The sequence below is a fragment of the Anarrhichthys ocellatus genome, unplaced genomic scaffold (genome assembly GCF_004355925.1).
Source record: "Anarrhichthys ocellatus isolate YVR2014 unplaced genomic scaffold, GSC_Weel_1.0 scaffold71, whole genome shotgun sequence".
Taxonomy (NCBI): Eukaryota; Metazoa; Chordata; class Actinopteri; order Perciformes; family Anarhichadidae; genus Anarrhichthys; species Anarrhichthys ocellatus.
In genome coordinates, this window is record NW_022280101.1 from 70,454 (window position 1) to 87,700 (window position 17,247).

Consider the following 17,247-nt stretch of genomic DNA (forward strand, 5'->3'; position numbering starts at 1 on the left):
CCTATAAACACTCAAGAGTTTATGTCATTTAGAAAAATCAAGAAAAATCGAAGTTGTCTTTTATTGAAGCATTTAAAACAAATAAAAACATTAGTGCAGACCGTCTGCCACCATCTACAGTATGCGTCATGACTTTAAAAATGCAAGAAGACGTTCATTTGAAATGACAGAAAAAGGTTTACAAACTAAGAAATCGTAAAAAAAACAAAATATACAAGAGTTAAGTTGTAAACAGCCTAAAAACAGGCACATGAAGGATTTAAATGACAAAGAATATGTACAAAATTGGAACAGAATTGGTGAGAAATAATATTGTTCTTCTACATATATTTGTAATCATAAGTCACCATTCGTGAAAATCGCTTTCTTATTTCGACACAGCTGGAAAAGTGTGACTGTGCTTCCCTTTGAGTGTTTCTTAAAATCATACAAACTATCCAACAGCTCAAGCTACAGATCGGGAGAAAGTGCTGCTAGAATTAATTAATTAAAAAAAAAAAACACTTCAAGAAAAAAAAAAAAAAAAGACAAGGCATTCAGAGTTAAAACCATAAAATCTTCCTTTGTAAAAATCTGTTGTTGTAGGATAAATAAAATCAGATTCCTCTCGTCTTTTTATGGGTCTTCTAACACTTGTGCATCCGTTTGATCCAGCAGAAGAAGTCCGTTCAGGGTCCGACGTCCGTCTTTCAGAGGCGCGTCTGCAGCTCGACGACCACGCGCCTCATCATGCCTCCTAGCTGGTCGTGGATGTGAACGAGCTGCTGTGGGGAGCAGTAACTGAGTTCTAGCGGCGTCATTCTGCCGGTCAGCGCCTCCACCTCTGACCGCAGCCGTCCTTCTGGTTCACGTCCTCCGGCCGCCGTGTCGGGCGTCTGATTTCCGGAGATGTCGCGCTCGGGCCTCTCATCTGCAGGAAGTGGCTCGTCCAGCAGCTCTGTTGCTGTAAATGGAAAGGTGACGTTAAACTTAAAAAGTTAAGAGGACCAATACACCGCGTATGTCGAAAGACCCTTTTACAGCCAACGTGCACATGTTTGCAACACAAGTGGCGTTTCACCTCAGCCAACCAGACGAGTTAGGAAGCTGTAAACACTGAATTAAATGTGTTAACAGAAACAAAATGTCTGTATGTTGCGTGTTCTTTTGTCGGAATCGATATCCCCAACAGCGGACTCAGGTTCTACAGAATCACGGCTGTTTCACTTTAACGAGTGACCGTGTTAACTGATGATCAGCCAAATGCGCTCGTGGTTGCTCGTAGGAACTTATGTTAATGGTTGGCTTTTTTTGGTTGCATTTGCGACATCCTGTTGCACTCCAACGTACTTCCGTTGCCAAACTTCGTGGGCGCACACATCAGCTTTGTTTACAATCTGTAAAAAGGCTCTATAAACGGTGAATATGACGCTACGACAAATAAGCTTAGCATAAAGGCAAGAAACAATTCTTTGGTGAAATTTCAAGATTGTTTTTAAAATTTGAGTCACACCATGTAATCCCAGTGGCACAGATTTCTACCCACCTAGTGTCTCTCCTGAGGTCTTGTCCTCCTCATCCTGGTTTTGAGGAGCACTGGTCTCCTCCAGTTCAGAGGTCATCATCTCCGTTTCATCAAAACTCTTCAACTCATCACCACCTCGTCCTTTACGCTAGAAGAGAATTGTTAAGATATTAAATACAAGAATTCAAACCTTCATACGTCTGTGCTGTGTGGTCTCAATGCTGTTCACGGCCCTCTAACTCACTGGCATACCTGTTGTTCATAACTTTTAAGTGCCTTTTTGACATTGGAGATCTTCGGAGAGCGAATTGGAAGAGTCTTGATTTCACTGGGAGTAAGAGCACTGAGGTCACCGACAGTCTTGATGTTTCTGGCTCGAACAAGCTGCCCGAAACCCCGAGACCTATGAGGACGAGCAACACCGTTAACAGATAGATGCACCTGATAAGACACTAGATTAAATATTTCCTGTTATTAACCCTGTGCGGTACTCACCACATGTTGGAAGATATCTGAGGCAGCACAGCTTCTACAGGCGTAGAGCAGCCAACCAGGGCAGGATAGATGCAGTCTCTGGAGACGGGCCGCGGCTCATGGCTCATTTCGGAAATCTGGGGTGAGAAAGGTTGTGCCTAGCATCAGGACTAACAGCCTCCAACTGAGAACCAACACTGCAGAAGTGCTTCATTGATGCACCAACAGAGAACTGTATGGAGCTTTTTAGCCACCCACTGATCATACCGAGTTCACAGCACTTTAAAAGGAGACGGGTCACCGGTCAAGTTGCATTGTGGGTAACATGTATGCTATGCTAAGAATGATAATCATTGCATGTGGATGTTTATCAAGTATGTTTACAATGTGTGCTAGCATGGTAACATTTGCTAATTAGCAGTAAACAAAAAGTACAGCTGATGCTGGTTGGAAAGACATTCATTTAGCAAGTATTTGGTCAAAAACCAAAGCATTGGACAAACAGAAACAGGACTCTAAATGGTGACAATAACGAATGTTGATTTTAAATGTGTGACGTGCATACCAGGCATTTCTTGGAGCTCTTGTAACCTGGACTGTGCAGATTTCTGGGACTCAGGATCAGCAGGCCTTTTGTTGGTGTAGTAACAAACTAGAACAGCAGAAGGGTGTCGTGTTAGATCCAAGAAGATCTTTTGCTTAAGAAAAAGGTTTGAATCAGAAATATGGCAATCAGGAAAAATGCTGGCCTCATTCATACCTTCGGCTGTGGGATAGCGCTGCCTTTGGATCTTCTGGGGGAGCTGGTTCTGATAGCGGGGCTGCGACGATCAATGTCGTCTGCTAGTTCCTGATGTTGGATTGGATTAGCAAAAGACACACGTCTAGACTGCAAAGGTAAAGGAGAAAATAAAGACTTTAAAGAGGAGCACATGAGTGTTGGAAATGCATTTGCAGATTGTACAAATGCTTTGTCACTTACTTTGACAAGAGGTGAGGTAGTCTCCTCCTCTAGCGGTCTCTTCAGGCCCTTCTTAAGAATACTGGTCGATGGGGAGGCTGAAGGAGACCAGGTTCCTCTGGTACTGCCACTGCTGGGGCTTTCGCCAACATCTGCCGCCATTAAAGCCTCCAGGTCCTTCTGCTTCGCCGGAGAATCCGAGCACGTGTCGTTGGTCGTCGATTCTGGTAACACTGACGCATTGCTAACGTCAGCATCCAAGTTTGCTACTACGTCATTCTCATTATAGGCGGTCTGAGTTTCCTCTTCGCCGTTACACTCCACAATTTGAGTTTTGTCGTCTTTATCGCTCTCCTGTAGTGGCGTGATGTCGTCTCCGGCATTGGCCTCAACATGCTGGGATGTAGATTCATCTTCATTGATGGAGGCAGACTGTTCCTCCTCCTTTGAAAAAGTTGGACTCTCAATGTGGTTTTGCCCAAAGGACGCATTGGGATCATCTTCAGCTCCGTCTTTCACTGGAACAACTGGATCTTCTTGGTGGGTTGAATCTGAATCATCTTGTTGTGCTTCTGTAACATTGTCCCCAGACTCGGACACTTCAGCTTTCTCCTCTGAAGACTCCGAGACCTGCAGTTTCTCTGTCGTCTCATCAGGAGGCGCCAGTGCCTCAACAGATAACACAGATGTGTCACAGGGCAACTCTTCCCGAGTCTGTTCAGAAAGGACCCCAACTGATTCAAGCATCTCAGTGGATGGCAAGTTTCCAGTGTCACCTCCCTGTGACGAGGTATTCTCAATGTTGGAGTCTCTTTGCGTTTGCTCTTTGGGAGGTGACACACTGAGTGAATCGCTGTTCTTTGTGTCGTCAGTCTCAATTTTCTCTACAACAGCATCAACCTCTACCTCCATCTGTGATTCTTCATTACTTTGCTCCTCAGTGTTACATGGAACCTGGAGCGATTCAGAATCCTTGTCTTGGGATGCCTGTGAATTCTCTAAATCTGTTGTATTTTGAGATTCTGTGCTTTGCGAATCTGCCTTTTGAGAAGTATCAGAATCATCCTTTACCATACCCTTACTAATTTTACCTTCTTTAAATTCAATAGTGAGAAGACTTGGAAGAGACACTCGCAGTTTCCTTCCTCTCTTTTTGGGCACAGGGGGATTTTCTTTGACCTCCGAGGATTCAGACTCTGAGGATCCTTTACTGGCTACAGGCAACGCTGGAGAAGATCTTCTTCTTGAGCTTTTGCCCCAGCCTTTGGATGATTCTGCTGATCCTGCAGTCCCTAGTGATTGAGAACTCTCTGGGGTTGTGGTAGGACTCGACTTTGACTGCTCGTCTTGTACCTTGCTCCTTCTGGTCCTACCTGCAATTCCAGCCTCTGGCTGACCGACAGCTGCCTGAGAATTAGACCTACTCTGCCCTTCTAACGAATCCTTATTTTCACTTTTATCTTCAGAACCCGCTTCCTCAGATGATGCCTTGCTTCTTCTGGATCGACGCACAGACTGGCTGTCAGAAGAAGGTGTGATCACTTGAGAGTCCTCTTGACTAAGGCTGTCATCTGTGCTTTCACTTGTTTTCAGTTTGTCTTTGACCTCCGATATATTCACCAACCTTTTTGTGGTGTTTGTTCTATCTTGGGACTCTTCATTAGCTGGAGAAGCAACAACTATCTGAGAATCTCTCTCATCCTTGGTCATCTTTTCTAAAAGCTGAGACTCTTGGGATTTGCCAACAGTTTGAGGGGAAGGAGTGATCGTTTGACAATCTTTCTTTGGCTTAATATCCTTTTCGGCCTGTTCTACCAGCTCATATTTGGCAGGTTGGCTGGACTCTTCCTTGTCAGGCACAACCTTTTTCTTCATTTCACCATCCAATGTTGCTTTACTCCGCCGTCTTTCCCTACCCTGTGACTGGCTTTCGTTATCAGATTGCAAGTCAGTTTGGCTGGAGTGAAGCCCACCGGTGCTTCTCCTCTTGGGTTCAGGTTTATCAAGGAAATCATCTGAACTACTGTACAGCTTGATCTTCTTGTGTGCTTTTCCCTGTGAATTGATTTGGCTCGACTCACTCTTGCCCCTCTCAGACCTTGTTCGTAATCGGTTTCTGCCACTGCCCTTCTCAGCAGCCTGCATACTTCTCGTATTTCGTCTGCCTTGCGCCGATTCTGACTTTGGAGAATCCCTTTTAGGTTCCTCTCCAGAAAGCCTCTTTTTCGGGGGGGTGTATTTCTCTTCCCGGTCCTCAGGGTCCTCTCCGGGCAGCTGAGGTCTTACTCTGTAGCGTCCAGACCGCCTTGGTTCACTTTGAGAAGATTGAGAATCATCCAGAGTTGGGTCAGATTCCTCTTCCTGGCTTGAGGGTGTAATTTCCTCTGATGAGGAAGCCATTTCCGTACCCTCTTTGCCCTCCACTTCAGTCTGGGTGTCCGGGATAACGTCTTCGTCCTCTGTTGGGTCACTGGGTAGTCTCTCGGTCAGCCTTACTGGCTCACTTTTTCTCCCAGAGTCTTTTGGCCTTACAGGAGACTCAAGGGCATTGTTCACAGGACACTGTGAGTTCATGTTTCCTGACTGGGAAGACTGGGAATCCTGAGAGTTAGGGCCAGTGGATGTCCGGGAAGCCCGAGAGGACAACTTCCTTCTGGTTTTAGAGCGTTCTTGGCTATTGGAGGTCTTTAAGAGGGTACCTGTGAAGGTGGACGTACTGCTGGGACTGGCAGGTTTTCCCTCAGCATAATTCTCCAGGGTGATGAAGGACTGACGGCGACTGTTGGGTTTCTGGGGTGTCCCCGAGACCAAATCTGAAGACGCAGAGATGTTAGGACTTGTGCCTTCTGTAGAATGCAGGTCCAAGTCTTCTGCTCTATCATCACTCTTAGTATTATCCTCCATAGAAACATCTGCTGACTCAGGGATAATCTCCTCCTGCTGGTGGTTTTCTGGCATGTTCTCTACTGCTTCTGGACTTGCAAAATCTTGAGTCTCTTCTGAGTCTTCCCCTTTTACTTCATCTTCCTGAGGAACCTGGAAGAAACCAAATGCTTAAAACTGAATCTGTCTGCAAAGGACAAAAACATACACTTTTAAAGACTGAATAAGTATACAATGCAAGTTGGGTGACATTTTCATTTGTAGTGGTGTGTTTTTAACTAAAGAATAGTTTTAAATGCCAATCAAACCGTGATGTAAATGTTACAGTGCTCCAAAAACATGTGACTTATACAAAACAAGAATATTCTGGGTCTCACTACTCGTAAGAGTAACCTCATCTGCGTCTGTGTGTGAAAGAACACACCACAAAAATAATGCATTGAAACAGGTTTTAAAGATGTTTGTGTACTGCGTAATGAATTAAAAAGCAAACGATAATGTTCATAATTTATTGTTATTTCATGTGCTGTAAGAACATTTGGGAGCTTTGCCTCCTGGATTGCCTCATGGGGCAGAGACTCTGGAGCAGAGCCACAACATCCTGGAGAGATTACACAACTGGCCTGGGACAACTAAAGACCCCCCAGGAAGCGCTCGAGCCCAGCTTTACTCGCTGCCATTTCAACCCGGACACAAAATTGACACACCATTTGATTTCTGCTTTTTGAAGAAGTATTTTGCCATTTGGATAAGCCTCATATGGGGGTAAAGCGAGTCTACAATTAGGTTTATTTATAATTTAACCAAGTCAATGAAGGCCAGGCTTCACCCAACTCCTTCTGAGTGTGGAGACTGATCCTGATACTGACAGAGTTCAACACGGTTACTACAGAAATCATTAGGAGCATGAATTGACCGCAACAACTCCAGGTTAAAAAACTGCAGTTGCAGTTAATACCAAAATAAACTTGGGCTGTGTTTGCAAGTAATGTACAAGGAGTGTTTTGTTTTATTCATTCTCGCTTTGGCAGAATGAAGAACAGGACAAAACAAGCCCTCAGTAGAGTCTTTCCTGGCAGTGTTTTTTATTTTTTTGACCTTGATGGGTTTGTGCGTTACCTTGCCAGGAGCCTCTTTGGTTTCCTTGTCAGCTTGTTCAGTTGCCAGTTTGTCCCTGTTGGAAAAATGTTTCATTATACAAATGCTGTGCTGGTACGAGAGCGCAGGAATTGATCTGGATTCTGGTAGCACGAGCTCAGGACTTACAAAGAGTCGTCTTGACTCTGTGTGTACTGGGTGAAAACCGATGTATCCAGAGAGGCATCGAGGTTGTTGTACATGGCAGGGATGTCAACCCTGTGTGCCAAAGCAAACATTAGCTCTACACCAGACTGACAACATGGACACTTTGAATTTATATTATATTTAATAAACGACACTGATGAACTATCAGACAAGAGGACAAATCTGACCTTTTAGTCCTTTTCACCTCCTTCTGGTGCTCCGTCAGAACTCGCTCCTTTGTCTCAGGAGGGATGAAGACAAAGTCGATGGAGGCCTCTTCCTCCAAAACTCCTCTGGGAGGAGGCTTAGGAGAGCCAAAGTCCAGCTTTGTCTGTTGAAGGTGGGACGATGAGCAATTCAAAACCAAACATGTCTGAATGGATGATACAGTGGCATCGCAACAAAATGCTTTCTCTTATTGCAAAATGGCAGATTTCCCATCTTATTTTAACATTACATAAAGTCTCGGACCCTCGCACCACACTAATGAAAGAGGAAGGGTGATTCATTTGCATAAATAATTTATTGCATTTCAACAGTGTCCTCACTGCTCGTCTGTGCTCAGGCCTTAATAAACATCTTTTGCAGCCCTACACGTTGCCAGTGATAAAACAGCTGGAAAAGAAAATCATGGTCTCCCTTCTTGATGACACAATGTGCCAACACAAACAGGCGACTCTGTAGATACAGGTAGTAAACTTTGACCTATCCATGAATCTAAACCTCTCACATTAAGCTCTATAGTGTGTAAAATATGTTTGCCTCTTAATTTATGTCCGAACGATTTGCAAAACACAAGACGTTCCTCGTGAAAGCTGGTCTGGTCCGAGTCTGAACTTACAGAAACTGACTTGGAGGCCTTGGTGGAGCTGCCGTCCTTCAGCTCAGCAGACCTTTTCAGCACGGATGAAACCGGCATCCCACTGAGATTTGTTTCCAGCTGGGAGCTCTCACTCTAAAAAGACACAAACGAGTTCAGCCACAAATAACAACAACAATGTAGAGAATATTACTAAAGTCACAACTCACAGAGTAAGGTCCACTGAGCTCATCAGGAACACAGATGGCCTCAAAGCCAGGAAGAATGATCGGGGTCTTCTGCTTCACTTGGCTCAATATCGGTCTGTGTAAAGAAAAATGGCAACATTTAAGTTCGCTTTAAGCCCACCTAAATTCATTTGGCCTGTCATGAAACAAGAACTTTTCTATTGTTACATTTCTGTTGTAGCAGTACGTCATCATGGTTTTATAGACATAAATCCCTAAACACATGCAGAAAAATCTGACAACAAAAGTCACTTCTTCATTTTACCCAAATACTCCGGGTTTTCAGATATTTAGAACCCGGTTTCGGGGGCGCATCCCTCTCTACCACTGTGATGCACTCGTCTCCGTCAAAATGAATAAACGTACATTTGGCCTTTTGCTGGGGTCAAAAATGTGAACGCAGCATTAAATGAGACCCGAGGATGTTTTTTCGTTTTTTTACCTGATCTCATCGGGGTATGTGAGGCCGACCGAGTTGCCGAAGGTGGCGTTCCAGAACTGGGCGACTGAGGAGCGCAGCTGCTTGTTCTTGTGAGGAAACGACACGCAAAGCAGAGGAGAGAGCAGAGCCAGGAGCTCATCGTCGTACGCTAAGGTAGAGCGGGTCTGCAGGCAGCCGAGAACGTCGCAGAGAAGCTTCTCCAGCTGAAAGAAAAGCAGATAGTCATTACTAAAAATGCTTAGAAAAGCAAAAAGACTTGTGCAGCCGCCTGACAAAGAACGCACCTTTCTCAGAAGCTGTGAGGAGAACTTAGGCGGCTCACTGGCTGCTTGTTTGTAGAAGAGGGTGACGGGTTGAATCAGAGAAGTCAGAGCTTCCTTGATCGTGTTGGCGAGAGCGAGGTTGGTGAAGAGAGCCGACAGTATGGAGACCAGGGCCAGTCCTGTGGCTTCAGAGGAGGCCCCGGGGCCCTCCAGATAGACCTCTAGACACTGTACCAGCAGGGACTGGAAGGTGGACAGATTCCCCAGGACCTTGTTCCTCTTTCTCGTCCAGTTTACCGGAGTGTGAGGCGCTGCAAGAAACAAGAGTGAATAAAAATTATATTCTCAATTTAATCCAAGTGTGAAATAAAGTGAGCTTAAGTTCTCTTACACTTCAGCTTTTGCTGAAACTGAGGAGTGAACGGCGAGAAGTCCACACACTCGACCATGACCTGGAGGAGACTGGCAACGGCATTTAATGCAGAAGGAACCTGGAGGATCAGATAGCATCAACACATTAAAGCAGGCTGGTTTTTAAAACAAATTAAAGGAATAAGTTCACCAGTTCGTGTTCTGATGAATACAATTTTTTTTGTTATTAATTTTGTCTTTTTTGAGTTTTTTCCTCTCCTCCACTCACCACTAAAGCATCTCTGTCTATCGCAGCTGTCATCTTGGCACAGAGCTCCTCGCAGCAGATGTTCTCCTCTGCTGTGACCACCAGCGCAGAGCAGCGGGCGAACACTTTGTACAGTTTGGACCACGAGGACAGCATCGGCTTCTGGGCCGCCTGAACAAAAAACACGAAATAAAGTGAAAACAGGATCTCTGGATCGGTGCCGCGTGGCCTTTTTTAAAAAGGACAAACTGTGGTTAAGAAGTATGACAGTCATGTAGGTAAAGAGACCTGCTGCAGCGGCGTGCCATGTAGTAGGTGTGTGATGGGGAACAACAAGGCAGAGTTCATGGCGCTGAAGTTGTGCTCCAGAGCGTCACCTTGGTTGACTTCATTCGACTGTAAAAAGAAAGAAAAGATTGAGAATGTTCCTTTAGTGCTCTGCTGGCAAGCTCACGACACCATCAGAGGAAACGCATCACAGTAAAGAGCTTCTCCAACGCTCTGCAATAGTACTTATATTTACCTAAATTAAGGCAGAAGAATATATACGTTTTAAAACATCGATCCCCCGTTCCCTCCGTTCCTCCTCCCACCTGTGTGATGGTGTCGGTGAGCGGGCTGACCATCACGCTCCACATCCTCCACAGCTGCTCCTTGTTCTGCACGGACCCGGCGCTGCGTCTGATGGCGCCGAGCACCGCCTCCCCAAACGCCAGCGGGGACGTGGGGCCCAACAGACCGCAGCCCACCAGCGTCTGGAGGCACTGAAAGAACCTGCAGACGGAGAGACATCGAGCAACACTTTATGAGATGTATATAGGAATATGAAGAGGCATAACTCCAAAGCAAAAATATATATAAAATATATGATTAGAGCTTAAAAAGGTGTATTAAGTTTGTTCTTTTTTCTAATGATTTTTCTTTTAAAACAATATAACTCAACAAAATGTTTAATTTTATATTTTTATTGGAAAAAGCACATCCTGTGATTTACATTTGCACTGAAACTAAAATGTATAATGCATTAGTACTGTGAGAGAGATAGCGAGAGAACGAGCGAGCGAGAGAGGGATAGAGTGGTATGGAGCGAGATGGAGCAAGCGAGAGAGAGAGAGCGAGCGAGAGATCACTCAATTACTTATTCCTAAAAACAATTATGAAATTCTAAAGTTCTGGCCCACTTAGCTTTGATAATTGTGACAACTACACTTAAATATGACATCAACCAGGTTTCAGTCTTGCAATTTAGTCATCAAGTAAAAAAAAACAAAAAAAAAAAAAAAAAACATATTTAATACTGAAATATTTGTAAATAAAACATTAGCAAGACATCCAAAAGTTAGATTAACTGCTAGAAACAACTTGTGTTGAATACAATATAAAATAGAACCATGGATCTCTTTTGTCTAAATATATCAAACTGCAGCTGTGAGCACAGATTAAACAGACATGAATGAATGAAGGATGAACATCAGACCCACCTCTCGTCCTCGATGTAGGCAGAGAGCAAGCTGCTGTTGTAGAGGAGCAGAATGAGGAACAGAGCCGGCGTTCCCTGAGGAACAAACACAAGATGTTAACCGATCCTCTTTCTCATAAGCTCTTCCTTAAATACGGACTATGAACACGTGCTCAACATAGAAGAGAGAAGCACTCACATTCAGAACATCCATCTTGCCCACTTGATAGGAGGCGGAGCCGAGAACTCTCTGCGGAAGACCTTTCACTGTGCCTTCAAACAGAATCTGAGGGAGAAGATTCAACAGATGTTTGGATTTTAGACAATTTGGAACAATCAAATTCAAAGATATTCAAATAAAAGTCGGTTAAAAGCAGCCGGACAAGCAAGCTGAGATTCGCTGAAACAGAAAATCAATAAAGTAACTCTAGACAGCCCTCCAGTGAGAGAGGGACACGGAAGCTGAGAGTTCAGACCTGAAGCGTTTGGATCTCGGTCTTACCAGAACTTTGTCTGCAGGCAGAGCTTCTGAGGCGACGATGGCCTGCAGAGCCTGAAGCATCAGCGTCAGCACTTCACCTCCCTGACGATCCTTCTTACTGCCTGCTGACACCCAGAGGACAGACCCATCAGCAACACACACAAAGACTAAAACATGATTCCTTGTTTTAAAATATAAGTCATCATTGGGGACGAACCCCTCAGTAGTTTCTTCCTCTTCACGGCAGTCCAGACCACGAGGGTCTGACCGCTCTGACTTAAACTGATGCGACAGTGGGAGTGGGCCGGGCAGGAGATGAGGACGAGGTCTCACCGGTTCCTCATCCCTAATGACGGAGCCCAGACCCAATCAAGAGTGCTCTATGTGGAGCTGCGAGGCGGGAACCACGACTTTAAAGATCTCCGCACTGCTGAGCAGCCGCCACAATGACAGAAGAAAGGTTTCTATTGAGACAATAACGTCACATATGACGTCCAGTTTTACTATACGTCCTTTATTTCAAAGCTGGAATTTGGAAGTTATGAAAGTTTGTCTTATGTTGTGGTAATAAAACCATGAGAAACACAAATAAAAGCTCCGTAAATGTAAAAAAGGTACGTGTGGCATCACAGGCTTCTTGTCAAACATTACAGTACGATTTCTTTAATTGCTTCTAAAGATGTAACATGATATAATTGTGCATGTTTAGCTACTGCACTGGAGACAAGAATACATAGTGTTTGACTGTTGAAGAACTCACCAGATTCTATCGTTAAGTTGACAAAGCGGACGAGACTCGTCCATAAAACGGCCAAAAGAGAATCTGAAGGAGAAGAGATTTACATGCAGATGATCAGCAATCACTGCATCATTTTATAACCAAGTCTCACATGTTTTCAGTAATATGAAGAGGTCCGACATATTTAACTGGCATTTCATTCTCCCACAAGAACCTTAAAACAACAACAAACTCAACTCAGGAGCAGGTGGAGAGAAACTACACGAGCTCGTTTAAACGATGGACCGTTTACCTGGAGCGTCTTTGCCGACGTTGGTGAATCCATCTCTGATGTTGGAGGTGAGCACGGCCGCATGTTTAGTGAAGGAGGAAGCACCGGAGAGGAGCGGGTGGGTCAGCGGCTCTGGAACCAGAAGAGAGGCAGGTTGTGATTAAACTGCAGGTTTTTATATTTCAATATATCGAGCCTGTGACATTTGGGGCGGTGCATTCTGCCAAATGTGTGTCGGTGAGAGTCCGTTAAAACAAGGTGCTCCGTGGAGTTTTCTGGTAAAAACACGGATGAAGAAACGCCATTATGTACGAGTAGCTAATGCGTGGCTGTCGGACTCTCACCAAGACTCAGGTTGAGTTTCGTCTTTGCCGCCGTGGGTACAACATCTGGTCCCAGAAAATAGTGGAGCAACATCTCCAGACCCAGCAGCTGGATGGAGGGGAAGGTGGTGGGGATCTGCACGCTGGAGTTCAGGCTCATCCGAGACGTATTGGCCGGACTGCTGAAGCCTGCTGTAGGAGGAGACAATAAATAAAAAACACAAATAACAGTCTCCGTCAATGTCCGCGCTCACTCTGATGTAACTTCAGTGTGTGTGTGTGTGTGTGTGTGTGTGTGTGTGTGTGTGTGTAAGACAGTGTAGCACCACATACTGTGTGGGATTGAGGTTCCCGTGTGAACATACCGGACTTGGGGGTGCCCGGCGCGACGGCGGCGTTTTGACCGACGGCTCTAGAAGGGGTTCCTGGGACCGAAGAGGAGTCGGATCCAATGGCGCACTGGAGCAGAGGAACAGAAACCTGCAGAACGACAAATCACAAGTTCAACAGGAGGACAGATACTTAAAAATAGATACAGAATGCCTGAAAGCCTTACAGCTTATCTGAATAGCACAAAATCACAAGTCACAAATGTGCCTCAGAGGGCTTTACAATCTGTACGACATCCTGTCCCCTCACACTATCAGATTATCATACCACCAGTACTTTGTTTTCCTTTACATAAATAAATTACATTCTCACAATAATTTGGTTCATAAAAATTCAGCAGATGCAGGAAATAGTGTTTGATGCTCCGAGACAGACAGAGAGAGAGAGAGAGAGAGAGAGAGAGACACAGACAGAGAGAGAGACAGACTAACCTGATCAAAGTTGGACAACAGGTTGGGCCCGAGCTGGACCACCAGGTACCACCAGACCTCCACCTTGGTGAGCAGCAGGACCTCCGTCCTGACATTGATGGACGCGAGCGGCTGCATCAGGAGCTTCACACGTTTGGCGCTGCACAGGATGTCTTCAGGATGCAAGAAAGTAAAAAAAGAAACTCAGCCATGGAGAGACTTAAGAGCTTAAAGAACAGGATTAGTCTGAAGCGAAATTAAAAAAAGTGGGACCAGAGAGTGTGTGGCTCACCTGGATTGAGGGCGAAGTTGTCTATGAGGCTCTTCCAGGCAATGAAGGCGATCTTCTTGATGGTGGGGGAGGAGCTGCGGAAGCCGAGTTCCTCCAGATGCAGCAGACTGTTGATGAAGGGACCTCCTCTGTGCAGCAACTGAGTAGGAAACACATTTCAATACGTCTGACGTAGCCAGATAATAACTACAGTATATCCTTTGCAGAAAGACATCCGAGAACTGTCAGAACTTTCAGTTAGTTTATGAAGATTATCTTTTGGGTCATTTTGCGTTTATTAGACAGAGGAGACAGGCTGGGGAGAGGAGAGAGGGGGGACGACGTGCAGCGAAGCGCCTCAGGTCGGATTTGAACCTTGGTACATCGGTTACCCGCTCTACCAGGTCAACCAGGAATCAAAGCTAAAAATGGTTCTGATCCTCGAATGTGCCTCACTATGAATGCACAGTCCTTCATGGATTTGTAGAAAGAAATACACAACATGCAGACATGCACACACTTTACCTTCCCCAGCAGTTTCACAAACAAAGGCCAGAGCTTCAGGACATTGGCTTCATTCTTGGAGATGAAAAGCTTCTGGAGCTCTGGGATCAGTTTCTGTAAAGACATCAAAGTTACTTTTAAATTCCCTTTCCTCTTGATGTTCAACACGAGGAAGTCGGGCAGTAAGTGAATTATGCTTATCTCGAAAATCTGTATTCCCCCATGAATAGCAACAATCTGCTGAATATCTCCAGACGAATATCTCTCACGTTTGGTACGTTACCACCAACACGGTACGAGCAGCGATACTCACCGAGGACATCATCGGCTCGATGATGCCGGCCACCTCCATCTGTCTCTCCAGGAGGAGAGGCATGCCCATCTCCATGGCCGCCGCGGCCCGGAGACGCACCTTGGAGGCAGAGTGGACCACCAGCGGGATGACGAGCGTCGCCCACCTCAGCACTCCGTCGCCCATCTGGGCCGGCGCTTGCTCCAGCATCCTTTAAAAACACCGGGACCAGTTAGAGCCAACTCTTACAATCAGCTTAGTCACCCTCCAATAACAATGGAGACATGCAAGCATCATCTAAGGAGAATCTGACTTATTGCTAATATAAACACCTCCATCCTATAAAGCATCATCTCTTGTTCCTTTACCTGATGATAACGTTTAAGGCCTCGTGCTCCATCACCACGGACTGGATGTCCTCTCTGCTCCACACACTCTCCAGTGTTCCCAGTATAGATGACACCTGATAAGTGAAGCAACATGGATGAGTACAGCAGCACCGTCACTTCCTGGTTCTCAGTCCCAATTCACTGGATTTAAGCCTCTGCTGACGTTCACCTTTTGTCCGACCACATTTGGAGGAAAGCTCTGCTTGGAGACGACCCACAATGCTCTGGTGCACGTGTTCTTATCGGTCGACTTCACTGCCAGGGAGCAAAGTGCTGATAGTATTTCTGCTGCAAAGGTTTCTGCAAAACAAGATAAAAGAGAATCACCCTCTGCAGCGATTATACTCCCCATAGAACGTAGTCACATGTGAATAAATATGAATGTTTAAAATATGTAAAGTCATGTACCAGGCACTCCTGAGACAATGTGAGAATGGTACAAACAAAACCCTAAAGCTTGCAGGGCAGCTTGGCTCAGCTCTGCGGTCGGACTGGTTATGTGAGCCTGGAGACAAGAGCAGAGTTATGCATCATAAATAAAATATGGAAGATTTAGGAAGTTCCTCGAGCTTCATGTGAATAAATGATGTCCAGAAAGACTCACCAAGATGGCTTTACCCAAACGAGGAAAGTGCTTTTCAACTGCAGGAAGAAACTGCCGGCCTTCCTCTCCGCTGAGCCGACTGGAGAGGAAAAAACTGATTATTTTCATTCTCATATTCCAGTTGTGAATGAGACAAAACGTCCTCTCACATATCCAGAAGATGGCCGAAGCACGAGCAACGTACTTGGCGATGGTGAGGTAGGCGTCCGTCTGCTCCGACTGTCCAGCGGCGCCGTCCTCCAGAGACTCCAGCAGAGGAAGGAAGCTGGAGCCGCTCGGAGGCTCCGCCGTCGCCATCATTATTACTCGCCTCCGCAAGGCCTCTAAAGAAAGAGACGCACGGAGAGGACGGAGTGAAAGCAGGCGGCAAAGACATAACTGGACGCGCTTGTAACAAGTCGCTTTAAAAAGGAGAACTTAGAAATATGACGACCCTGAAGCTGTCAGAGCACCCAGACTTTGGCACAACCTTCAATCTTAAGTGCATTCGTATGTATTTTGTATTATTGTATGCACTGTGTGCTTTGATTTAGGCTTGACTACAGTTACTGTAAAGCACTTTGTAACCTGTGTTAAAACAAAAGGGTATTATGTAAATAACACTGTGCTCTGTGGTGTAAAACACTGATATATTTGTAAATAATCAAGTGTATTTGGTGACTTTAAAAAGTGTTTTTTGCATCAGCTTTGTGCACCATGGCTACCTCACAGAGATGACATCATGACTGTGAATAAGCAGAAACACATGGACTTACCTCAGTGAGATGTATGTAGACCTGTGATCACCCTCCACTGTATCCAGAGCTGTGAACAGCAGATCAAAAGAAGACAAGAGGAGGTTTAAGAGTGGACAAAGGTGTGTTTAGAGGATGCTACCAGAGGCCAGACTTCCTCTCGGACACCCAGAGGAACCAAAACAAGTCTGACAAAGTGTGTCCTGCTGTATATAACATCATCACAGTCAATGCATACACACCACATCTTCATTTCATGGATGTAACGGACACAGGGACTAACGTGAGCCTTCAGTATTCAGCACTAGCCTGCAGCCTGCTAACGTCCACTAGCTTTAGCTGCGTGTTCCGAGTGGGCTGCTAGTTTAATGCGGGAAACAAGAGGACCAACGCCGGGGTGACACCGCCTCACCTCCCGTGTGTGTCAGCCTCACCAACAGACGAGTAGATGAAAAGATAACGGACAAATATTTACACTTTCCACACAACAAACACTGCTCACCTCGGAGTTCAGGACGACACGCAAGCAGCAGAAGAAACGACACAGACACACCATCGAACCCAGTGAGGGACACCCGGTAACTCCAGCGGCCGTCCGGTTCACTGTCTGCCGTTTGTAACTACGTGCTCCACTTGTTCTTATGTTCGATATTTTAGCCTCCTTCTTCTTCTCTTGTGCTCTTGTTGCCCCGCGAAATTTGCTGGCGCCAAACCACCACGCCGACGTACAAAGTTACCTTTGACCCCGCACACATCACATCCGGTTCCGCCCATTTGACTCCTTATATGGAGAAGAGCAAGCTGACAGTGTTGTGATTGATACTAATAATAATAATAACGACAACAACAAGGTGCTTTACAGAAGGCATGAAACACAACACAAAAACACAAGAAGATGAATGA

The 17,247-nt window shown here is 45.4% G+C and overlaps 1 protein-coding gene across 4 annotated transcripts; it reads right to left on the reverse strand.

Annotated features, from left to right (window-relative positions):
- Nucleotides 1-47: 47 nt before the first annotated feature.
- Nucleotides 48-17,055, reverse strand: rif1 (replication timing regulatory factor 1). 4 transcript variants are annotated; one of them, XM_031873409.1, is made up of 36 exons: nucleotides 16,847-17,055; nucleotides 16,366-16,414; nucleotides 15,795-15,933; nucleotides 15,611-15,689; nucleotides 15,415-15,511; nucleotides 15,176-15,306; nucleotides 14,986-15,080; nucleotides 14,639-14,828; nucleotides 14,347-14,439; nucleotides 13,843-13,981; nucleotides 13,572-13,723; nucleotides 13,116-13,230; nucleotides 12,772-12,939; nucleotides 12,449-12,559; nucleotides 12,178-12,240; nucleotides 11,439-11,542; nucleotides 11,136-11,222; nucleotides 10,959-11,032; nucleotides 10,071-10,251; nucleotides 9,766-9,873; nucleotides 9,499-9,648; nucleotides 9,250-9,349; nucleotides 8,880-9,169; nucleotides 8,596-8,798; nucleotides 8,136-8,229; nucleotides 7,948-8,061; nucleotides 7,295-7,437; nucleotides 7,089-7,178; nucleotides 6,942-6,996; nucleotides 2,961-5,975; nucleotides 2,739-2,867; nucleotides 2,544-2,630; nucleotides 2,000-2,115; nucleotides 1,757-1,907; nucleotides 1,526-1,652; nucleotides 48-943 (listed from the first exon to the last, which is right to left on the reverse strand). In XM_031873409.1, exons 3-36 carry the CDS (start codon nucleotides 15,908-15,910, stop codon nucleotides 690-692), a joined length of 7,221 nt encoding a protein of 2,406 aa, XP_031729269.1. In that variant the 5' UTR covers nucleotides 15,911-15,933; nucleotides 16,366-16,414; nucleotides 16,847-17,055; the 3' UTR covers nucleotides 48-689. The 4 variants fall into 4 exon arrangements, with proteins under 4 accessions (XP_031729269.1, XP_031729268.1, XP_031729266.1 ...); XM_031873408.1 differs by having other exon boundaries at nucleotides 11,439-11,539; nucleotides 12,772-12,942; XM_031873406.1 differs by having other exon boundaries at nucleotides 12,772-12,942.
- Between the last annotated feature and the right edge of the window lie 192 nt (nucleotides 17,056-17,247).

Bases quoted from the DNA above. Each gene is read 5' to 3' on its own strand.
- rif1 (XM_031873406.1), bottom strand. From the start codon at position 15,910: ATGATGGCGACGGCGGAGCCTCCGAGCGGCTCCAGCTTCCTTCCTCTG. The intron at 15,690-15,794 runs GTACGTTGCTCG...TTTCCTCTCCAG, and splicing joins GCCTACCTCACCATCGCCAA to TCGGCTCAGCGGAGAGGAAG. The intron at 2,631-2,738 runs GTATGAATGAGG...CTGCTGTTCTAG, and splicing joins GCGCTATCCCACAGCCGAAG to TTTGTTACTACACCAACAAA.